This window comes from Myotis daubentonii, chromosome 5 (assembly GCF_963259705.1).
Source record: "Myotis daubentonii chromosome 5, mMyoDau2.1, whole genome shotgun sequence".
Taxonomy (NCBI): domain Eukaryota; kingdom Metazoa; phylum Chordata; class Mammalia; order Chiroptera; family Vespertilionidae; genus Myotis; species Myotis daubentonii.
In genome coordinates this window covers 14,293,337-14,313,453 of record NC_081844.1, presented here as the reverse complement: position 1 = coordinate 14,313,453, position 20,117 = coordinate 14,293,337, and the positions used below count along the sequence as shown (strand labels likewise).

Here is a 20,117-nt window from a genome sequence, read left to right as displayed (position 1 = left end):
TGACCAACTAAACTTATTCAATAGACTTCATATCATTTCCTTCTAGTAGATTCTCTCCAAATCAAGGTTCATTTCCCCTCTCCCAACCGTTAGTTTAGAACCCAGATAGAACACAAATTGGGCACATTTCCTATTAGCAGGCATTGCTCTTCACTGTGGACTTGTACTTGAGAAGTACAGTTATAACCTCGCCCAGTGCACCCTCTTTCATACAGACTCTGGTTTTCTTCCCTGCTGTTGCCTTTCATCCAAAATCTATATACTAGTGTCAGCTAAACTCCCATTCCAAAAGCAATGATTATTTTCTAAAACAGCCTCTAAATAATGTTTTAAGTAAAGCTCCACTAAAACTCCATTGCTAATAGAAGCAGCTATCTGGAAGGCTCTTCTGATTAGAAGCTCATATCTTGTATCCTCCTAATATTTTTATTCTATACTAAATAGAATAGGGGTCCAGTGCATGAATTCATGCACCTTGAAAGGAACTGTGGGCAGTGAGCATGGGGTGGGCACAGGGGTTGGTCTCGGCCCATCCTTCATGCCCCTGCTGGGCCCTTCCCACCACACCCCCCAGTCCTCTGTCTTCTGGCCCCTCTCCCACTGCCACTGTTCCCACGCACTGATGGCAGCACTGGCCCTGCTCACAACCACTGATGGAGCAGAGCAATTGGGCCAGCATCAGCAGCGGGTGTGAGCAGGGCCTGCAGGGGGAGGTGGAGAAGCCCTCAGGGGCAATTGGGGCTGGCAGCCACTGTTTGCACCCACTGATGGTGACAAACGATCAGGACTGGTGCCAGGCACCAGCAGCCGGTGCAGGTGGTGGCTCCAGCACCACCTGCATGTGTGAGCAGTGACTCTGGAGCCGGCAGTGGGTGCGAGAGGTGGCTGCCGGCCCCTATTGCCCCTAAGGAGCAAGGGGAGGTGGAGAAGCCCTTAGGGGCGATCAGGGCTGGCAGCTGCCCCTCACACCCACTGACAGTGCCGAGCAATCAGGATTGGCACCAGGCACTGGCAGCGGGTGCACGTGCCTGGCAGGACCATGGCGCATGGGAGCAAATAATTTTTAGTAACTACCAGAGGCTCGCCCCAATGACAGCGACCAGTACCCCACCTTGGTCTGGTGCTCCAGCTCACCTGCTCCACCATCCCGCCCCAGTCAGTGCCCGCCATGTTCCGCACACACCCCCTGGTGACCAGCGCACGTCATAGCCACCAGTTGTTCGGTTGTTTCACCGTTGGTTCTATTTGCATATCAGGGTTTTATATATACAGATGGCCTTTCTAACCAGTGGTTAGAGCACTTCCCCATGGATTTTATTTTTCATCCTCAGGATTTCTCCCACATCCTGTTATTTATGAAAATGAACTAAGTTACAGCAGCCTCCCCACCTTTAGGCCCACAGTATAGGATATTTATAGTCATGCACTTTTGACCCCAGGGAAGACACCAATAATTGATAATTAAAAGGAAATATGGGCCAAAATACCTGACCTTGGAGATGGTAAATCTCTGCATAATACCCCTGACCTGATGGGTCTAATTCACTATCGTCCCTTGATGAGCTCTGGTACTGTTGTGGCCAGGAGAGGGAAGGGAGAAGAAAAGTTGGCTTAGGTGCAACAGCAGAGAGAAAAGCACTCAGTCCATCATAAGTGGTTCTCAATCACATATTGTTGCCATTTTTAGATCTCTTTAATAGCAATGTCTTGGCACCTCCCAGTGAATTTTTAGGTGTTGTGTGTAACCATGACTAGTAACCTAGTTTTATACAACAAACCCCAAACTCAATACCCAATGTGATCTTTAAAGTGCCCTGTATAGTCCTCTATCGTTCTTCCCGTAGACATAAATTGAAACTTATGACAGTTCTCCTAATCTACATGGTTTACTTGAGGTGATATTTTTCTTTCTCTGAATACCTGAGACTCTTCTTCCTGAGGGCTTCTTCCTGCCCCAGGGTACATATTCTTGTTGGTTTTGCCCATATTCTGACCTCCGCTTAGCCTTAAAAAGATCTCACACTAAAAAGCATCAGTGAGATCCTTAAAGGTCTTTGGGTCTGTGTGCAAACTAGCCCTTCTCAAATAACTTCCCTGCTGTGCTTCACCTGGCTAATTCATACCTCAGCTTATGCATTATATCCTCAGGAAAGCCTTTCCTTCCTTTAAGGTGTTAGCCATCCCACATTACCTCCATATTTATGTCATTTATCATACAACATAACTCACAGTTATTGTCTGTTTTTCTACAAGATTATAAGCTTTCTGACAGCAAGTACCAATTTTTATTGCTTCGAGTTGAATTTCCAGAACCAAGCCATATCTTGCAAATAACCAGCACTCAAATAATATTTGTAAAATGCATGAATGGGTAAATGAATGGATGGATGGAGGAAAAGATGGATGTATATAAAGGTCTCAACGTAATTTGTCTACTTGGTTGGCAAAGTTGTTAGATTAGTTAAGAGAGGCAGAAGCAGATATTTGGCATTATACACACTAATGTTAAGGAAAAGCAGGCATTGCTTGCTAATGATTAAACAGATAGACCTAGCAAAATAAATATTTGTGTGTGTTTTAATTGCCAGCAAATGTTTTTACATTTTTGCAGGAAAAATATGAAACTGAATTGAAGTATAAAATGACAGTTAATGGAAAAATGGCAGTGCTTTATTTGAAAAAATCCAAGTAAGTGTCTTTACTTCTGATACAATCCTCACCAATAGCTAATGAGCATGTGGGAAGTATGCTAATTGAGTCTGTTATTACTTATGTCTCACGTAAACCCTGGCTAATCAGCTTTTGCTCTCTACTGGCCCAAGAGGTTCAATGAATATTTGTTCCTACTGAAGTAGTAGAAACATATTGGGTAAAACAACAGTTTACTAGTATTTTGATAGTTATAGGAATAAAACAAACTAAATGAGGTGCAAACAGACATACATTTTTTCAAATTCAATGAAATAATTATAGATTTTTAACTCTTCCCCTACACTATTTCATTTTATTATTCTAACACTGAAAGATTAGATTTTAAAGCAATTTGCAACAATTTTCACTGATAAAAAAATAAGACATATAAAAGTTAAATAAACTCTAGGGCCAAAGAACCCAGTCAATGGTAAAACCAGAGTTGGGCTCTCCTGATTTCAACACCAATGCCATTTCTACTCAGCTGCCCACTAACCCATCAATTTCTCTCATATGTTACATTAGGCTCGTACCCCTCCATCCAGTTCATCAAATTCAATGTTTCTTTTCAAGTTTCACTGCCTAAGCTCTTACCCAAATCCTGATTACCCTATAGGTACACTATTTCAAAAACAATTTCCTAATGTGTGCTTTCAATTTATTTCAATTCCTCAATTGTTCCATATAGGACAGCAAGATAGACAAATAGAATATCACCTTTTTACAAAAAAAAAAAAAATCACAACTGTCTGGAGTTTGGAAATAGTGTACTGTAATGGAAGGAAAACAGGCTTGGGATTAAGGCAGACCTAAACATGATTCTATGCCACTGAACTACTTAATCTCATCCAAACAATAGAGAATAATATTTATTTTGTAGGATTGTTGAAAAGATTATATTAAATGACTCATGTAACAAGTCTAACGCAGTGGCCAGTACAGAGATAGCACTTAATACACAGTCATTACTTCCTTTTCTCTTTGCCCTACCTCTTTTAAAAATATAGTCAGGCTCCTATTTTCTAGAGAGTAATTGAAAGAATTTTAAGAAGGCTCGGCAGAAATGCTGGGAGGACCCTAACTGCCAAATGCAAGGGAATTTTCAATAAACTTGAACAGTCACTGGTGACTGAAGGGCTAGGAAATACAATTACCTTCAACTGGTGAGGAACAGCACTCTTTTCAGCCACTATTTACCAACTTTCCCCTCAGTTTCATTTCTTCCTCAAGTCTTTCTTCATGCCAGTAAGCAAAGTCGGACAACAAATCAGACATTGTTCCCTACTACTCACGACTGCCTGAACTTGTAAGGGGTTAGGACGAGGCCCTCAGGAATTAAAACTTCACTGCACACCCAGGGAAAGCTCTCACTTTGATCACTGAACTTCATAATTAGCATGAGTAACTATGACTTTTTTCTTTGTCTCCAGGGATCTCTTGGCACCAGGCTACACGGAAACACATTATAATTCTACAGGAAAGGAGGTCACCTCCAGCCCACAGATCATGGTAAGATGGAGTATCCTAGATTTATTGTTAATTGGGGTACAACCCACACATCCAAATGCAGTCATTGCCAAACAAGGAGTGAAAGGGAAGCAGCATGTATAGCATCAGTGCTTTATTTAATAGTAATTTCTTTCTTTTTAAAATATATTTTTAAAATTGATTGCTAGAGAGAGAGGAAGAGAGAGGGATAAAGAGAGAGAAACATCAATGAGAGAGAAACATCATCGATCAGCTGCCTCCTGCCCACCCCCTTCTGGGGATCCAGCCTGCAACCCTGGCATGTGCCCTGACTGGGGCAGTGCAGGGCGGTCAAACTGAGATCTCCAGGTTCCTGGGTAGATGCTCAACCACCGGGCCACACCAGCCAGGCTAGTAGTAATTTCTTGATTGATCCTCCATCATTTGGAGAGCTTGACAAAAACAGTCATTCCTTTACAAACATGGTAACCCTTTCCAGCCTTCAAGGTCTCTCTATAGGAAAGTGGACAGAAGGGGCTTCTTATTTTCATTAGAAGAGTGGGAAATGACATATGATCACTAGATCATCTAGTCTCTCCAAGTCCAGACTATTTCCTCAATGGTAGAATTATAAAATTATGCAGTGGCACAGGGGTTTACATAGGCCAATACTTCATCTTTCCAAAAGTAGAAAGGTCTACTTGAAAGGAGCACAGACACAAGAAAAAGGGTGAGCGTTGTGCATTTTGCTGATGGAGGCAGAGAGTGCTGTACTAATCCAATTAGTCTGGTGAAACTCTTTAGATAAATCAAGAAATAACAAAATCTGAATAACACATTCATTGGAAAGAACTCATACTTGTTAAAAAAAATAATGAGTGGTTGACTGATTAGTCAAAGAAAGGAATAAATGTCTAATGTTTTAGGAGCTCAGGTTTTAAACATACATCTATGTTTGTTGCTTCCAGGCTGTATTCAACCTGTTTTCCTTTATCTGCAACACAAACATTTACACCAACATTTAGTTAGCAATCTGTAAGCATTTGGGATCATTACCTAAATATTAAAGATTTCAACCATAAAGAACTTTAAAAATGTTCTTACTATCTTTAAGTTGATTGTTATTCAGCATAAAATGACTTTAAAGCATTATAGATCCTATTTCAAAATTTCAATTTTAAATGTAGCAATGGTCTAAAAAACATGCACACTTTCCTTTTTAAAATCCCTTTTCTCTTTCCTTTAGGATGACTGTTATTATCAAGGACATATTGTTAATGCAAAAATTTCTGAAGCTAGCATCAGCACATGTAGAGGTCTAAGGTAAGACTTCATGAATAGTTTGTATGCATCTTTGATGACTGGGTGTGTATGTGTGTTTAATAAACCCAAAGAAATGGGGAACATCTGTAATAGTGCCAACAATAATATATCCTATACAATAAAAGCCTAATATGCTAATGATATGCTAAGGCCACTCAACTGCTCACTATGATGTTCACTGACCACCAGGGAGCAGATGCTTCGACCATTAGGTGAGCTTGTGCTGGGGTCCAGCTGATCGGGACTGAGTGAGATGGGCCGGACACGCCCCGGAGCCCTCCTGTGGTCCCTCCTCACTAGCCAACCTCCCACGTCCTCCCCAGCCCTGATCGTGCACCGGTGGGGTCCCTTGACCTGCCTGTGCCCTCTCACAATCCAGTAGCCCTTGGGGGATGTCAGAGAGCCGGTTTTGACCTGATCCTGCAGGCCAGGCCGAGGGACCCCACTGTGCATGAATTCATGCACCAGTCCTTATAAATATATTCATAATTTTACTATAGGGAAATATGAATTCTAAGGACTAAAAATTTTTAAATTTGAAGGAAACATGGCCCCTCTTTATAGTAGTTTATAAATTAAAAACCTGAATTGCTTTCTGAGTTGCTTTTTTTTGACTGGTTGCTTGCTTTCAAAATATAGGTTTTGAGTCCCAATTTTAAAGTCAAAACCTTTAGAAAAGGGGAGCTCCTCTTCACCTTCTCTCTTCACTCTAAAATCTCTAGTTTGTCCTGTCCAGGCTTATCCATTTTTTGCTCTGTACTAAGGACTCCCCATGTGTCTGTCAATAATAAGATATCCAGACTTCCCATACCCAGACTTGAATATCTAATTTTTTCTTTCTTATCTCCATATATCTTCTATATCTGTATATCTTAATGAAATCTTAATGAAGCTAGTGATTTTCTCTAATATCTGGTATTTTTCCAGTGTTTCTTATCACAGTAAATAATCAACCAACTACTTGCCCAATACAGAAATCTAGGTTCTTGGTGACTTATTGCTTTTCAATTACCTATTTTAATCCATTATCAAGCCTTATTGATTATATGTTCTAAATATTTTCTGAGATTATTCACTACATTCTCTCTCTACTGCCACATTTTGCAGACCAATGCAATCAATCCCCCAATGTATCTCTCCCGTCACCTCTTACTCTTCTAATTCTATGTATAATAAATCCATTTGCCCTATTGTATGTTCTTGTGTTTTTCTTCTTAGAAATTATCTGCTATAATTATGTATATTACATATATGTCATATAATTATATATATATTTGTAGGTCAAGTGTATTTATTTAATCAACATCTATCTTCCTCATTTGAATATAAGCTCTATGAGAGGAGAGACCATGACTCTCTTTTCTACCACCTGCCTCTAGTTCAATGCTTAATGAATAATGGATGTTCCGTAAATATGGTCCAATGAATCTTAGCTTGGGGCTTCAGCAGAGAGAATTAAGATGAAATTGGCATTATTCATTGATCATATGCTTTGCATATTATCTCCTTCAATTTTTATAACCATTCTATTGTATGTATTATTATTCTCATTTTACAGATAGAGAAAATGAAGCTATGTGAGTTTAAGTAATTTCCCATGGTATTGCCACTAATAAGTGATAGGCCCAGAGTTTTAACCCTGATATATAAGACTACAGATCTCTTCCATTTTCAGTACACCTGAGAGCAGACAAGGCAAGGGAATTAGAAGAACACTGGACAAAGGAAATTATATTCTAGTGCCAGCTCTGACTTAGGTTAGCTATATGACATTGCAGAAGTCATTTCTCCCCACAAGTTCCATTTCCTCATAGAGAGAATAAGTCTGGATAATTTCTAAGGGGATCTTCAGCTGTAATGTTACACTGTGTTCTACTGCCATGAGCTTAGAATGTTTTGGCAATGGTAACTTTTTTGAGTCTCTAAGTCTATCGCACTCAAATGCAGAAGTACTTTTTAAGAAGCCTGGACTCTCATGTTTTTTAGGGGCTACTTCAGGCAGGGAGATGAAAGGTACTTCATTGAACCTTTAAGCCCTGCAAATCAGGATGAACAGGAGCATGCACTCTTCAAGCATGAGCCTGATGAAAAGAAGGCTCACAGCACCTGTGGGATGGATGACATGATATGGGCACATACATCTCGGAAGAATGTGACCCCACCTGCCACCAGTCTGGTTGTACGCATACCTCTATTTTAATTTGGAACACTCTCATGCACTCTCATGTATTCTGTCCTGTCTGCCCTGGGTTCTAGTCTTAGCAACTGCACATTGCTGAAACTTTACAAACATTGTTGAAACTAATAGGTTACAGAGACATTAAAACCTTATTGTACATTGATTTTTTTTAAAGAAGTGCTTATGGATCAACTAGGAGCAGGCAACTTTCACAATACTCTAACATAAAACAGCAGTGTAAAGTATTATTATTACTTTGAGGTAAAATATCCTGTTGTCTTCATGAATGAATTCATTCAACCAATCTTTCTTCAAGTACTGCCATAGGTGCTGAGGATGTGGCAGTGAGGAAGGTAAATATAGGATCTGCTCACGGCAGCTTAGAATGTGCTTTTATATATGGAATCCAACTTTCAGTTACAAAAGATCATCTCTTATAAACATTTGGGGAACCCATAAGCAGTGGGCAGAATTGGTCCGAATAAAATCAAATCTCTGTTGGGTCCAATGTGCTGGGTGTTTGAATGCTACCAGCCAGAAGAACCACTCTTACCTATGTGAATGCTGATCTCCTGGTTTAGCTGGTACAGACCTCTTGTCTCTGTCTCAATTCCTTGCTAATCATGTGCAAATAACCATGCTTCCATTTTCTCTCTCTCTCTCTCTCTCTCTCTCTCTCTCTCTCTCTCTCTCTCTGTTTTGTTTTCCTCCTACCTCACCAGTGCTATGCCTTCTCAGTTCCTCTCACTGTTAGCCTTCCTCTAAATAATGGAGGCCCTCATAATGCCCATCTGATATGTCTGTGTTTATTTGCCTATTGTGAGCTCCTTCGGTGCACGGCCCATGTCTATTTCACTGCTAGATCCCTAGTGCCCAGAGCGCTGCTGGTGCACAGTAATTGCTAATAAATTTATTGCTCCCATGGAGGGTGGGAGGTAAGTATTATCATTCGATAATAGCTAAAAGTCTACCTTCAGGACTCTTTTTTGTTAATGGAAACTTACCCGTTAAAAGACAAGCACTTCTAGAAATGCAACATAATAAACTTTGATGGTTTATTATTTAATACAAATAATGTCTGCTACTTTTCAATGGGACAATCACTATGAAATATGTTTTCATTGTTGTTGTTTTGCTTTATTGTGGAGAGAAAGGAACAGAAAATAGGGAAGCTTAGAATGTAGGAAAGAGATCCAGCTCTTTCTGGGAAGAAAAGGACAGACTAGGTGTCATGTGGCTTTGGGCATGGCACCATTGGTAAAGAAGGGGGTGTTCCCTGGAACAGGAATAAAAGGATACTCCACAACAAAAACACAAGGAGGACCCTGAAGTCAAAGTTTGTCTATTTCATAGCAGGATAGTGGGAACGTCCACTGTTAAAAAACCTCTGAACACTTTTAATTCCAGCATTCCTATTTACTAGTTGTGTAATCACTTTGTTTGGTAAAACAAAGGGGTTGGGCTAGCATATCGCTGACATCTCTCCTAGCCCTGACATTCTGAGCCTGTCTATAGATAATTCTGGCTTATTAGTTAGAATTAACATCATAATCTTATCTTCCTTTATCCCTAGACAACAACCAATCTCATAAAAGAAAGAATCTTGCAGAGAAAGATCTTGTCTTAGTAATTTTTCTTGTTATATTGATTGCAGAAATTAAATGACCAGAAGTTTTGGGAACAAAAGAAATACATAGAATATTATTTGGTCCTGGATAATGGTGAGGTAACTATATCAATAAATGTGTCTTTTTAAATCCTCTCCTACCTTAACTTATTATGTGAGTATTAGCTCTATGGATTGGTTTTTAAAAATCATGATTATGAGTAATTCTTTTTTACCAATTGTTCTGAACCTATAAAAAATTTGACATATAATTAGACTGATACGATTTCTTCTTTCCAGGAATGGGCACTGGATATGATATGCATACAATACATTTTTATACTCTAATGTCCTTTCTTTTTATCTTAAGAGCTCCAGACTCAGTTTCCAATTAAATTTCTTTGTCATTTTGGCTTCTGTTTACTAGTTAAGTCATTGGTAAATTAGATTTTATGCTCATAAGGAAGTGGTAAATATAAAGGGCAAATGAATAGGATCTTCTGGAAAAAAGCGCTTTCTTATAATACTCATTGTCTAACTTTTATAAGAATGCATTTTCATATATTGTGTGTTCTAAATCTGAGGCCCACATGTATGATCTCAAAGGAAAAATTCTGTACTTTGATAACACAAGTTAATTAGTTCAGATTCTAAAACTTTGACCTCTCTTATTATACTAAATTCATCTACTGTTCAAATTTTTTAATGAATAATCTATTCCTGGCTCTGATTCTGCACAAATTAGGGAATGATGGTATTTAGCTGAAATACATTTGTAATAAAATCTTAAAGCTTTACACTGAGTTAGTACTTTAGGGGATGAAACATCATCTCTATTCCTAAAATGCTTTAATATGGTTAGAAAAATAAGGAAGAATTTGTTTCTGTTTGTAACTGATCATGGATTATAAACACTGATAAGTAAAATAAGCTGAGAATGCCTTTATTTTTAAACCTTCCCATTATGTTTATTCCTATCAATGCCCATTTTTTGTTTCTTGGTTGTCTTTTAGTTTAAAAAGTACAATCAAGATCCAGAGAAAATAAGAAAGAGGGTGTTTGAGATGGCCAATTACGTCAACATGGTATGACACATTTTATTCGATGTAATTTTAACTCTTGCTAGGCAGTAACATTGGGTGTTTCTGTGAGTACTCATGAAGCAGGGAAAGAAAGTCAACACTCTTAACACTAATACTGATGACTGCCTTGTGAAGGGTGACCATGACCTTTGCCACTTAATTAAATATTAATATTATAGGACAGAGACATTTCTCACCTATTTGTCACACTAGTCTCAGCTCCATGAAGGTATACAAGGTGTCTGCATGGTTTTTCTTTTCCCAAAGCCCAGTATAAAAATTCTGACAAACAAGTCTCAAGGGAAAGCCAATCATGGGAAGAAAATAAAATAAGCAAAATAAAGCAAGCTGTGGCACAATAACATCTTTCAATACGTTATATCATTGAATCATCAAACAACACTAAAATATTATCAAACCAAATTATAGCAAAAAAATCAGATTCTGAGAAGCAAAGGACCTTTTCTAAAATCACAAAAATAGAAAAATGATAGAAATAAAATTTGAACTTAGATTGGTCAGATTTCAAGCCCATTTTGATTACATAATTGCTGATCTGCTCTTTAAACATGATTTTATAATCTAACCTTTTTAAAAGATTTAAATATTAATATTTAGTTTATTACTTGAGCATACAGTTAGCCTGCTTAGTTGAAAAGGGTTGGTCACTTTTAGTGTCCTACACATCATCTAAGGGTAGAAAGAAAATAAAAGTGGATTCAGTGGCCAAGGTCCTATTTTGTCTTCTCACCACAAAGATCATGGTGACTCACTCCTCTTAAGGAAACCCCCAAGTACTGGCCATATTTTTTGAGCATCTACTTTGTGCCAGGTACTTTTTGAAATTACAGAAATAAAGTGAGGAACAAAAATGACAAATATCCTTTGCTTCAAGGGAGTTTACATTTCTGTTTAAGGAGACAAATAAATCATATAAAGAGTATGTAGGATGGTGATAATTGCTATAAAGAAAAATAAAGTGAGAGAGAAAGAGAGAGAGAGAGAGAGAGAGAGAGAGAGAGAGAGAGAGAGAGATTCATCTTAGGTGCCATGTTAAATAGGAGGCCTCTCTAATAAGGTGACAATTGAGAGAGACTTGAAGGAATTATCTCTGAACCTCATGGGAGGTGTGCAAAGCAGAGCAAAGGATCTGAGGGCAGAACCTAGATTGTCATGTTTGAGGAACAGTGGAAAGGCCACTGTGGCCAGAATGTAGTAAACCAGCGCAAGGGTGAGAGGAGATGACATCTGACAGGTAGCAGTGGCCAAAACCTGAAGGCCTGGTGGTTCTGTGTAAGGACTTCATGAGTGAGGGGAACATTGGGAGCCTGAGGTATGACATGGTCAGATGTGTGTTCTTAAAAGATGATCTTGGCCATTGTGTTGAAAATAAAAGGAAGGAAAGCAAGGGCAGAAACAAGATGAGACAGGGGAATTATGCCATAAATCATGCAAGAGATGATGGTGGTTAGAGAAAAAGCAGTGATAATGGGTCTATTGAGAATAGTTCACAGGGTTATGACGTGTGGGGAGATAAGAATTACAAAAATATAAAAGAGAAGAGTCAAGTGACATCAAGGGTTTTGACTTAACAAACAAACAACGGGGAACATGGGAGGGGATGGTAACTCAGAGGACAGATTAGGATTTTCATTTTGGAAAAATTAACATTGAGATATCTTTTTGTATAAAGATACATTTGTAAAAATGCTGCAAATATAAGATTGGAGTTTTTATGTAAATCTGTAAGATATAAATCTGTAAGTCCCCAGCACATATAGAGAAGGCACAGGTCAGAAAACTGTAGCCTGTGTACCAAATCCATCCTGCTGCCTTTTTACAAAATAAAGTTTTAGTGAAACACAGCCACCCCCATTTGTTTGCACAAGATCTGTTTTGCTGTCTTCCTGATACAGTGCTGGAGGTGGTGAATAGTTTCAACCCAGAGTACACGGACTCAAAGCTTAAGATATTTTCTATCTAGAGTTTTCTAGAAATAGTTTGCCAAGAAACTGTTGGTGCAGGCTCACCAAGGGTGTGGGCCTAGATAAGTAGAAAAGAAACTCAAAGACAGATCATTGAAGTACTTCTCTGAGGAGAGATTGGAGTGGAGGAGACACTGATAGAGACCAAGAAGGAGTAGATAGTGAGGCAGGAGGAAAACCAGGAGAGAGTTGTTCTTCTAGAAGCTACTTGAAACAGAAATCTATAAAAGGAAAAATTATCAAAGATTGTAGATGCTTCTGAGCACTAAGGATTGACCATTGCGTTTAACAAAGTAGAGGTTATTGGTCACCTGGAGATGCAAGTTTCTGTGGAGTACAACAGTAAATCAGGATTAGAGTGAGTCCAGAGACAGTGAGAGAAGTGAAATTAGAGACAGCAAATATGGAAAATTCTCCCCAGAAGTTGCTATAAAGGGGAACAGAGAAATGGAGCCTAAGTTGGAGGGAGAAGGGTCATAAAGAGAAATTCTCTTTTCATCCTCTAACCCCCATTTTGCCACTAATGGGAAACAATTCCATAGAAGGAAGATGGAAGAGTTGCTGGAAGAGCTCTTTGATCTGGTGCATGAATAGAGGAGTTGTCCTTCAGTTCACAAAGCATTCATCGTAAGAAAGGGGAGGCATGGGTTGTTCCAACAGGTGTAGGCCAGGGGGTAGATGGATGGGTGGTAGGAATTGTGGAGGTTCTCTCCTGATTGCTTCTAGATGCTTAGTGAGGATGATAAGCAGGGCCATCCATTTAAAGTGAGGATTTAAAAGAAACTGTCAGAATTTCAAAGAAAGAGGAGTGAGTATGAAAACAATGTGCAGAGAGTGAATGGATTTTGGAAATGCAGCTGGTTTCTGGAGTGTGGGAAAGACCACTTGAGGTCAGCAATCAGGGCTTCAATGTGGAAGCAGTCAGCATGGCGTGCTTTCCCTGTCAGGGTTCTGAGGCATGATGCGGGGAAGGCAGAGTGGGGAGTGAGCTTTAGCCAGGATTAGAGTTTTGTCAGGCGACTAAAATAAAGCAAGAAAGGAATAAGGAAGCAGAGGGAATAATAGAGAGGATTTTAATCTTGTTAGATTTTTACTTCTCTTTTGGTGATAATTGTATTCCTAAATGTTTTATTATTTTACAAACTACTTTTAATGAGGCAGAATGTTGCCCCATGAGAAAACCTGTCACTGTGGATTTTTTTCAGTATATCTCAAAAAGATATAATTGGCATATAGCATTGTGTAAGTTCAAGGTGTTCAAAGCATTGTTTTGAAATACTTATATATTGCGGAATGATTACCACCATAGGTTTGCCAACACCTCCATCATGTTACATAATTACCATTTCTTTATTTTGAGGAGAACATTGAACATCTACTCTCTTAGCAATTTCCAACTATATTATATGATATAGTAATATTAACTTTAATCACCATGCCCTACATTCAATCCCCAGAACTTATTTATTATAAAACTGGCAGTTTTCATCCTTTGACCAGCACTATAGCTTTGTAAACTATAGCAGCTATTTAAGTTTTTTCTTTAGAGTAAGCGTATTGTCTCATAAGCTGAACTTATTTCCAAAGGTTATTCTATGTGCATTGTAGTGTATTTGGTTTATAGTTCAGTTATCAGAATTAGAGGACCACTTATTTCATTGTGACTTCCAGATGTTGGACTTTTCCACATAGCACGTTTCTTTACTACTGTCCAAACCAGCACTGACTCAACCTTGCTAAGTTCTGAAACTTGAAGATTCTAAGAATGCTACAAGGCATTTGAGTTAAATGAAGTAATAGTAATGAACCACTAATAGAAAATTATATTTCTTGAGGTTGCAGACAGAAAAAAGGTTTGTCTCAAAAGAACCTTTCCTCCAAAAAAAAAAAAAAAAGGAATTTACAGACCTGAAATATCTAAGGGTGTTTGTTTTGCCTAAGAATGGGGATACCAGCCTCTGCAAGAAAGAAATTGTAACTTCCATTCACAAGTTTGTTTAGAAAGAAAGCTTTTACAGTGGTGTTATAAATCGTTTGAAAATCTAAAGTATATTGAGAATATTAAATGATGATGTCACCATTATAAGTTTTTTTCTCTTTGGACAGGTTTATAAAAAGCTCAATACTCATGTGGCCTTAGTGGGGATAGAAATCTGGAATGATGAGGATAAGATAAAGATCACCCCAAATGCAAGCTTCACCTTGGAAAACTTTTCTAAATGGAGGGGGGATGTCCTCCTTAGAAGAAAGCGTCATGATATTGCTCAGTTAATCACGTATGTATAGATTCCCCCCTTTTTATGTTATGTTGTTTTTAGCATAAAATTTCTCAAAACCCGGGCAAAGCAAGTGGTATCTCAGGGTATAAGGTAAGGAGACATGGTTTAACATAGAAGGTTAAAAGTTTTAAAAGTATTCATTAGGACCTTATGTTGAATATGCTCTTTTCTTTTTTATGAGAAGCTAATGATTTAGTAATGATTCACAAGAAGTTTGTCTGTTTTTATTGGATGCACAGAAAGGAAAGACTGGTTTAGAGGATGGCCAGATGAATTTAGATTTACTATTTAAAAAGAATTGATTAGCTTTAAGCGCTAGTCAGGACACACTTCTAGAGTAGAAGATAAATTGAATATTGCATGCTAATTACACACCTCTACCATTCTGCTGAAATGACTAATTTAAAAAAAAACAAAACAGGGAAAATAAATATAAAAGTTGTAAATTATACAAAAAGTGCTGAACATTTGCCTTAAAAAAGATCAAGAAAATTCTGCTGGATAGCTTGCAGCTGTATCAGATAGAAGGAAGCAGCAAGAAATTAGATTTTATCAGAATTAATATTGTTTGCTGGTTATCTATTACAGCATAACACATCAGCTCACAACCTCTTGACTTAAACTAAGTCTTCTTCACTTCTATGGCTGATAATTTGCCTGGTGTGGCTGGAGAATGGGGGCTGGTTGGTCATTTTTCTGTATATACAGCTTTTCGGGTGGCTAACTTGGACTGCCTCTAACTTGGCAGTCTCAGGATTTTGGATATCTTAGTAGGTGACTCACTTTTCCCAGAAGAAGCATTCTAAGAGGCCCAGGAGAGAGCTTTAAGGCTTTGTTTTGACCCAATTTTAGAAATGACATGGTCACATGATTTGTTCTGTTGGTCAAGAGCAAGTCATAGACCTATCCAGATTCATAGGCACCCCAGGATGTGAATACTGCAAAGCTGGTCTTTGGGGTTATCTTTGAAGAACAGCAGCCACAGTTCCTTCATTTGGGAAGGTCACCCAGACTCAAGGGCCCACCAAAGGTAAAACATCATTTTTGGAAAATTCATGATTTTTCAAGATCTTAAACTAGTAAGTAGTAAGGGAATCCAATGACCAGACTGGCTCCAGGGCCATGCTCAATTATAGTGTATTCCTGTATGTGAGTAGTAGGATAGAGAGATACAAATTATACATAAGATAACAGGTGCATAAATAAAAAATTGGAAATCAAATGTCAAGTAAATTTCTCGAATAGGTTAAAATAAACAGATTAAAATATATGATGGAAAGAAATAATTGTCTCTTTACTTGTAAATAGAAAGTTTACCATTTACCTGACAAATTAACAAAAGATGCCTGTATCTCAGTGTAACCAGCTAGAGACCTTAGAGTCTAAATATATTCTATTCACTAAAAATTAGAACCAAACTAGATAACTTCAAGATGGGGAAATATTTTATTTTTTATAAATGAGCTAGTAGTGAGATTGAACCTAAACAAATGTAGATGTAAGTATAAGTAAATTTACAATATAATTTTTAAGAGATCAATATCATTTCAAAATAACAGATATCTGAATACTCCACAGTGAATGCAATTTCCTCATTTTTCATGGCAAAAATTAATATTCTCCATTCTTGATGTTGATAAGTGGGAAGATATAGGTTCTTTTTTTAAATGTAACTGCAACTACGAAGTAAATTTATTTTCTTTCTTTTTAAATCCTCACCAGAGGATATTCTTTTTTTTTTTTAATTAAATCTTTATTGTTCAGATTATTACATTTGTTCCTCTTTTTTTTTCCCCCCCATAACTACCCTCCTCCCAGCTCCCACCCCACCCTCCGCCCTCACTCCCCACCCACTGTCCTCATCCATAGGTGCACGATTTTTGTCCAGTCTCTTTTCGCATCTCCCACACCCTTTTCCCCCCCAAGAATAGTCAGTCCATTCCCTTTCTATGTCCCTGATTCTATTATGATCACCAGATTATTTATTCACTTGATTCTTAGATTCACTTGTTGATAGATGCATATTTGTTGTTCATAATTTTTTTAAATATATTTTTATTGATTAAGATATTACATATGTGTCCTTGTCCCCACATTACCCTCTACCCCCACCCCCCGCTCGTGCCCTCACCCCCCCCCCCCGTTGTCCGTGTCCATTGGTTAGGCCTATATGCCTGCATGTAAGTCCTTTGGTTGATCTTTCCCCCTTTCCACCACCCTCCCCTACCCTCCCTCCAAAGCCCGACAGTCCAATCAATGCCTCTCCGTCTCTGGATCAGTCCTTGTTCATCAGTTTATGTTGTTCATTATATTCCACAAATGAGTGAGATCATGTGGTATTTATCCGCTCTCCAGTTCCATCCATGCTGTGGCAAATGGTAAGAGTTCCTTTTTCTTCTTCCTCTTCTTAAAGAATACCTTTCAGCATTTCATATAATGCTGGTTTGGTGGTGATGAACTCCTTTAGCTTTTTCTTATCCGTGAAACTCTTTATCTGACCTTCTATTCTGAATGATAGCTTTGCTGGATAAAGTAATCTTGGTTGCAGGTTCTTGCTATTCATCACTTTGAATATTTCTTGCCACTCTCTTCTGGCCTGCATGGTTTCTGTTGAGAAATCAGCTGACAGTCGTATGGGTACTCCCTTGTAGGTAACTGACTGTCTTTCTCTTGCTGCTGTTAAGATTCTCTCTTTGTCTTTTGCTCTTGGCATTTTAATTATGATGTGTCTTGGTGTGGTCCTCTTTGGATTCCTTTTGTTTGGGGTTCTCTGCGCTTCCTGGACTTGTAAGTCTATTTCTTTCACCAGGTAGGGGAAGTTTTCTGTCATTATTTCTTCAAATAGGTTTTCAATATCGTGCCCTCTCTCTTCTTCTGGTACCCCTATAATTCTGATGTTGGTACGCTTGAAGTTGTCCCAGAGGCTCCTTACACTATCTTCATATTTTTGGAATCTCTTTTCTTTTTTCTTTTTCAGTTGGGTATTTTTTGTTTCTTTGTATTTCAAATCTTTGACTTGATTCTTGGGATCCTCTTGTCTGCTGTTGGATCTCTGTAAATTATTCTTTATTTCAGTCAGTGTATGCTTAATTTCTAGTTGGTCCTTTTTCATGTCCTCCATGGTCTCACTATACTTATTGAGGGACTCATTAAATTTATCCGCGGTTTCCATAAAATTCTTGAAAAACCTTATAAACGTGGCCTTGAACTCTATATCCAGTCGTTTGCTTTCCTCCGTTTCTGCCATTTGTGACCTGTTTCTTTGTCTCCGCATTTTGGCTGCTTCCCTGTGTTGATAGAATGGCTTTGTGTGCTAGGTGTCCTGTAGGGCCGAGTGGCTCAGCCTCCCCAGTTACCTGAGGTGGACACTCTTGGTGCACCCCCTTATGGACTCTGTGCACAGTCTTGTTGTAGCTATGCCTTGGTTGTTGTAGGCTCACTGGGAGGAATTGACCTCCAGGGCAATTGGCAGTGAGAATCAGCTGTGTCTATGGTGGGAGAACTTCTGTGCTGAAGACACCCTTCTGGGGCAAGACTTGCTTCAGTGGGGCTTTGGTGCTCACTGAGACTGCACCCTGAGTGTGTCCCTTATGGATCTGAGGAGTTGTGATCTGGATGGTCCCCCTCTGACCACTGGGTACAGTGGCTCTTGGATCTAAGGATGTGCTAATTTATCCTCTGCCTGAGGTTACACAGCAGGAACTATGAAGAGAACTGCAGATTCCCCTTCCTTTTTTTGGAGTTTGGAAGTGCCCTGATGATGCTCAGCTGTGTAGCAATGCAAGCCGCTGTGGGGCCTTGGGCCTTCTCTTGGAAGCTCTGGGTCTATCTGGCCCAGCTGCGGTTAGGTAGTTACAGGTTGCAAAGGGCCGGGGCATTCATATGCAAAAGCCTCTGCTGCAGCCTGGGCGGGGCGGGGTCTCAAGGAATCAAAGGGCGGAGGAAGCAGCTATGGCGAAGCCTCAGCCCCACCCTAAGGATTCGTGAGTCCCAGTGTCCCGGCAATGGCTGCAAGCACCTCTGAGGGAAAGCTGCCCTCAAGCTCGCCCACTGCCAGAGAGACCAGTTTCTCCCCATATGAGTGCTGGGTCCCCAGAGACTTCCCGGAACCGGATTTCAGAGCCGTCGGGAGCTTGTGTCTCCCTCCGGATTCAAAAAGACAGCCGTGTCCTCAGGTGCCAGCCCCTTTCTGCGCGCGCGAGCCCCCGTACCTCTGCACTCCACCTCTGCAGCTCCTCTGGTTCTAAGTGTGCTTTTCTTTCCTTCTAGATGTAGAATTTACACTCAGCCAGCTCTCCTGTAGTTCTGGATGAGTCCGGCTTGTGTTTTTGATGCATTTATCAATTGTTGTGGGAAGCAGCAATTTCCCGGTGTTTATCTATGCCGCCATCTTAGTTTCTCCTCCTGTTGTTCATAATTTTTATCTTTACCTTTTTCTTCTTCCTCTTCTTAAAGGATACCTTTCAGCATTTCATATAATGCTGGTTTGGTGGTGATGAACTCCTTTAGCTTTTCCTTATCTGTGAAGCTCTTTATCTGACCTTCGGTTCTGAATGATAGCTTTGCTGGATAAAGTAACCTTGGTTGTAGGTTCTTGGTATTCATCACTTTGAATATTTCTTGCCATTCCCTTCTGGCCTGCAAAGTTTCTGTTGAGAAATCAGCTGACAGTCGTATGGGTATTCCCTTGTAGGTAACTGGGTTTCTTTCTCTTGCTGCTTTTAAGATTCTCTCTTTGTCTTTTGCTCTTGGCATTTTAATTATGATGTGTCTTGGTGTGGTCCTCTTTGGATTCCTTTTGTTTGGGGTTCTCTGCACTTCCTGGGCCTGTAGGTCCATTTCTTTCACCAGGTGGGGGAAGTTTTCTGTCATTATTTCTTCAAATAGGTTTTCAATATCTTGCTCTCTCTCATCTTCTGGAACCCCTATAATTCTGATGTTGGTGTGCTTGAAGCTGTCCCAGAGGCTCCTTACACTATCTTCGTATTTTCGGATTCTTTTTTCATTTTGCTTTTCTGGTTGGGTGTTTTTTGCTTCTTCGCATTTCGAATCTTTGACTTGATTCTTGCACTCCTCTGGTCTGCTGTTGGGTGTCTGTATAATATTCTTTATTTCAGTCAGTGTATGCTTAATTTCTAGTTGGTTCTTTATCACAACATTGAGGGTCTCATTAGATTTCTTGAGGATCTCACAACATTTATCGGCGGTCTCACCAGTCTTTTCAAGGACCTTACTAAGTTTATCGGCAGCTTCTAGACAGTTCTTAAGAGACCTTAAAAGTGTGGTTCTGAACTCAATATCCTCCTTTGACAGTTTTGTCCTGTTTCTTTGTCTCCGCATTTTTTATGCTTTCTTGGTACACCCACTAGTGGTCTTTGTGCGCAGTCTTGTTGCCTTTAAGCCTTGATTGATGTCGGCAATACTGGGGGTGATTTGACCTCCAGGCTAACTGGCTATGAGAGTCCGCTGTGTCTGCAGTGGGAGGGCTTCTGTGCTGGATCTCTA

The 20,117-nt window shown here is 39.4% G+C and overlaps 1 protein-coding gene across 1 annotated transcript in view; it reads left to right on the top strand.

Annotated features, from left to right (window-relative positions):
* ADAM28 (ADAM metallopeptidase domain 28) overlaps positions 1-20,117 on the top strand; it is a 55,851-nt gene that overhangs the window by 10,907 nt on the left and 24,827 nt on the right. Inside the window, exons 3-9 of the mRNA XM_059695958.1 lie at positions 2,612-2,688; positions 4,122-4,200; positions 5,405-5,481; positions 7,468-7,660; positions 9,315-9,386; positions 10,280-10,351; positions 14,440-14,609. Of these exons, the coding sequence (XP_059551941.1) occupies positions 2,612-2,688; positions 4,122-4,200; positions 5,405-5,481; positions 7,468-7,660; positions 9,315-9,386; positions 10,280-10,351; positions 14,440-14,609 (740 nt within the window). The remainder of the gene's footprint in view (positions 1-2,611; positions 2,689-4,121; positions 4,201-5,404; positions 5,482-7,467; positions 7,661-9,314; positions 9,387-10,279; positions 10,352-14,439; positions 14,610-20,117) is intronic.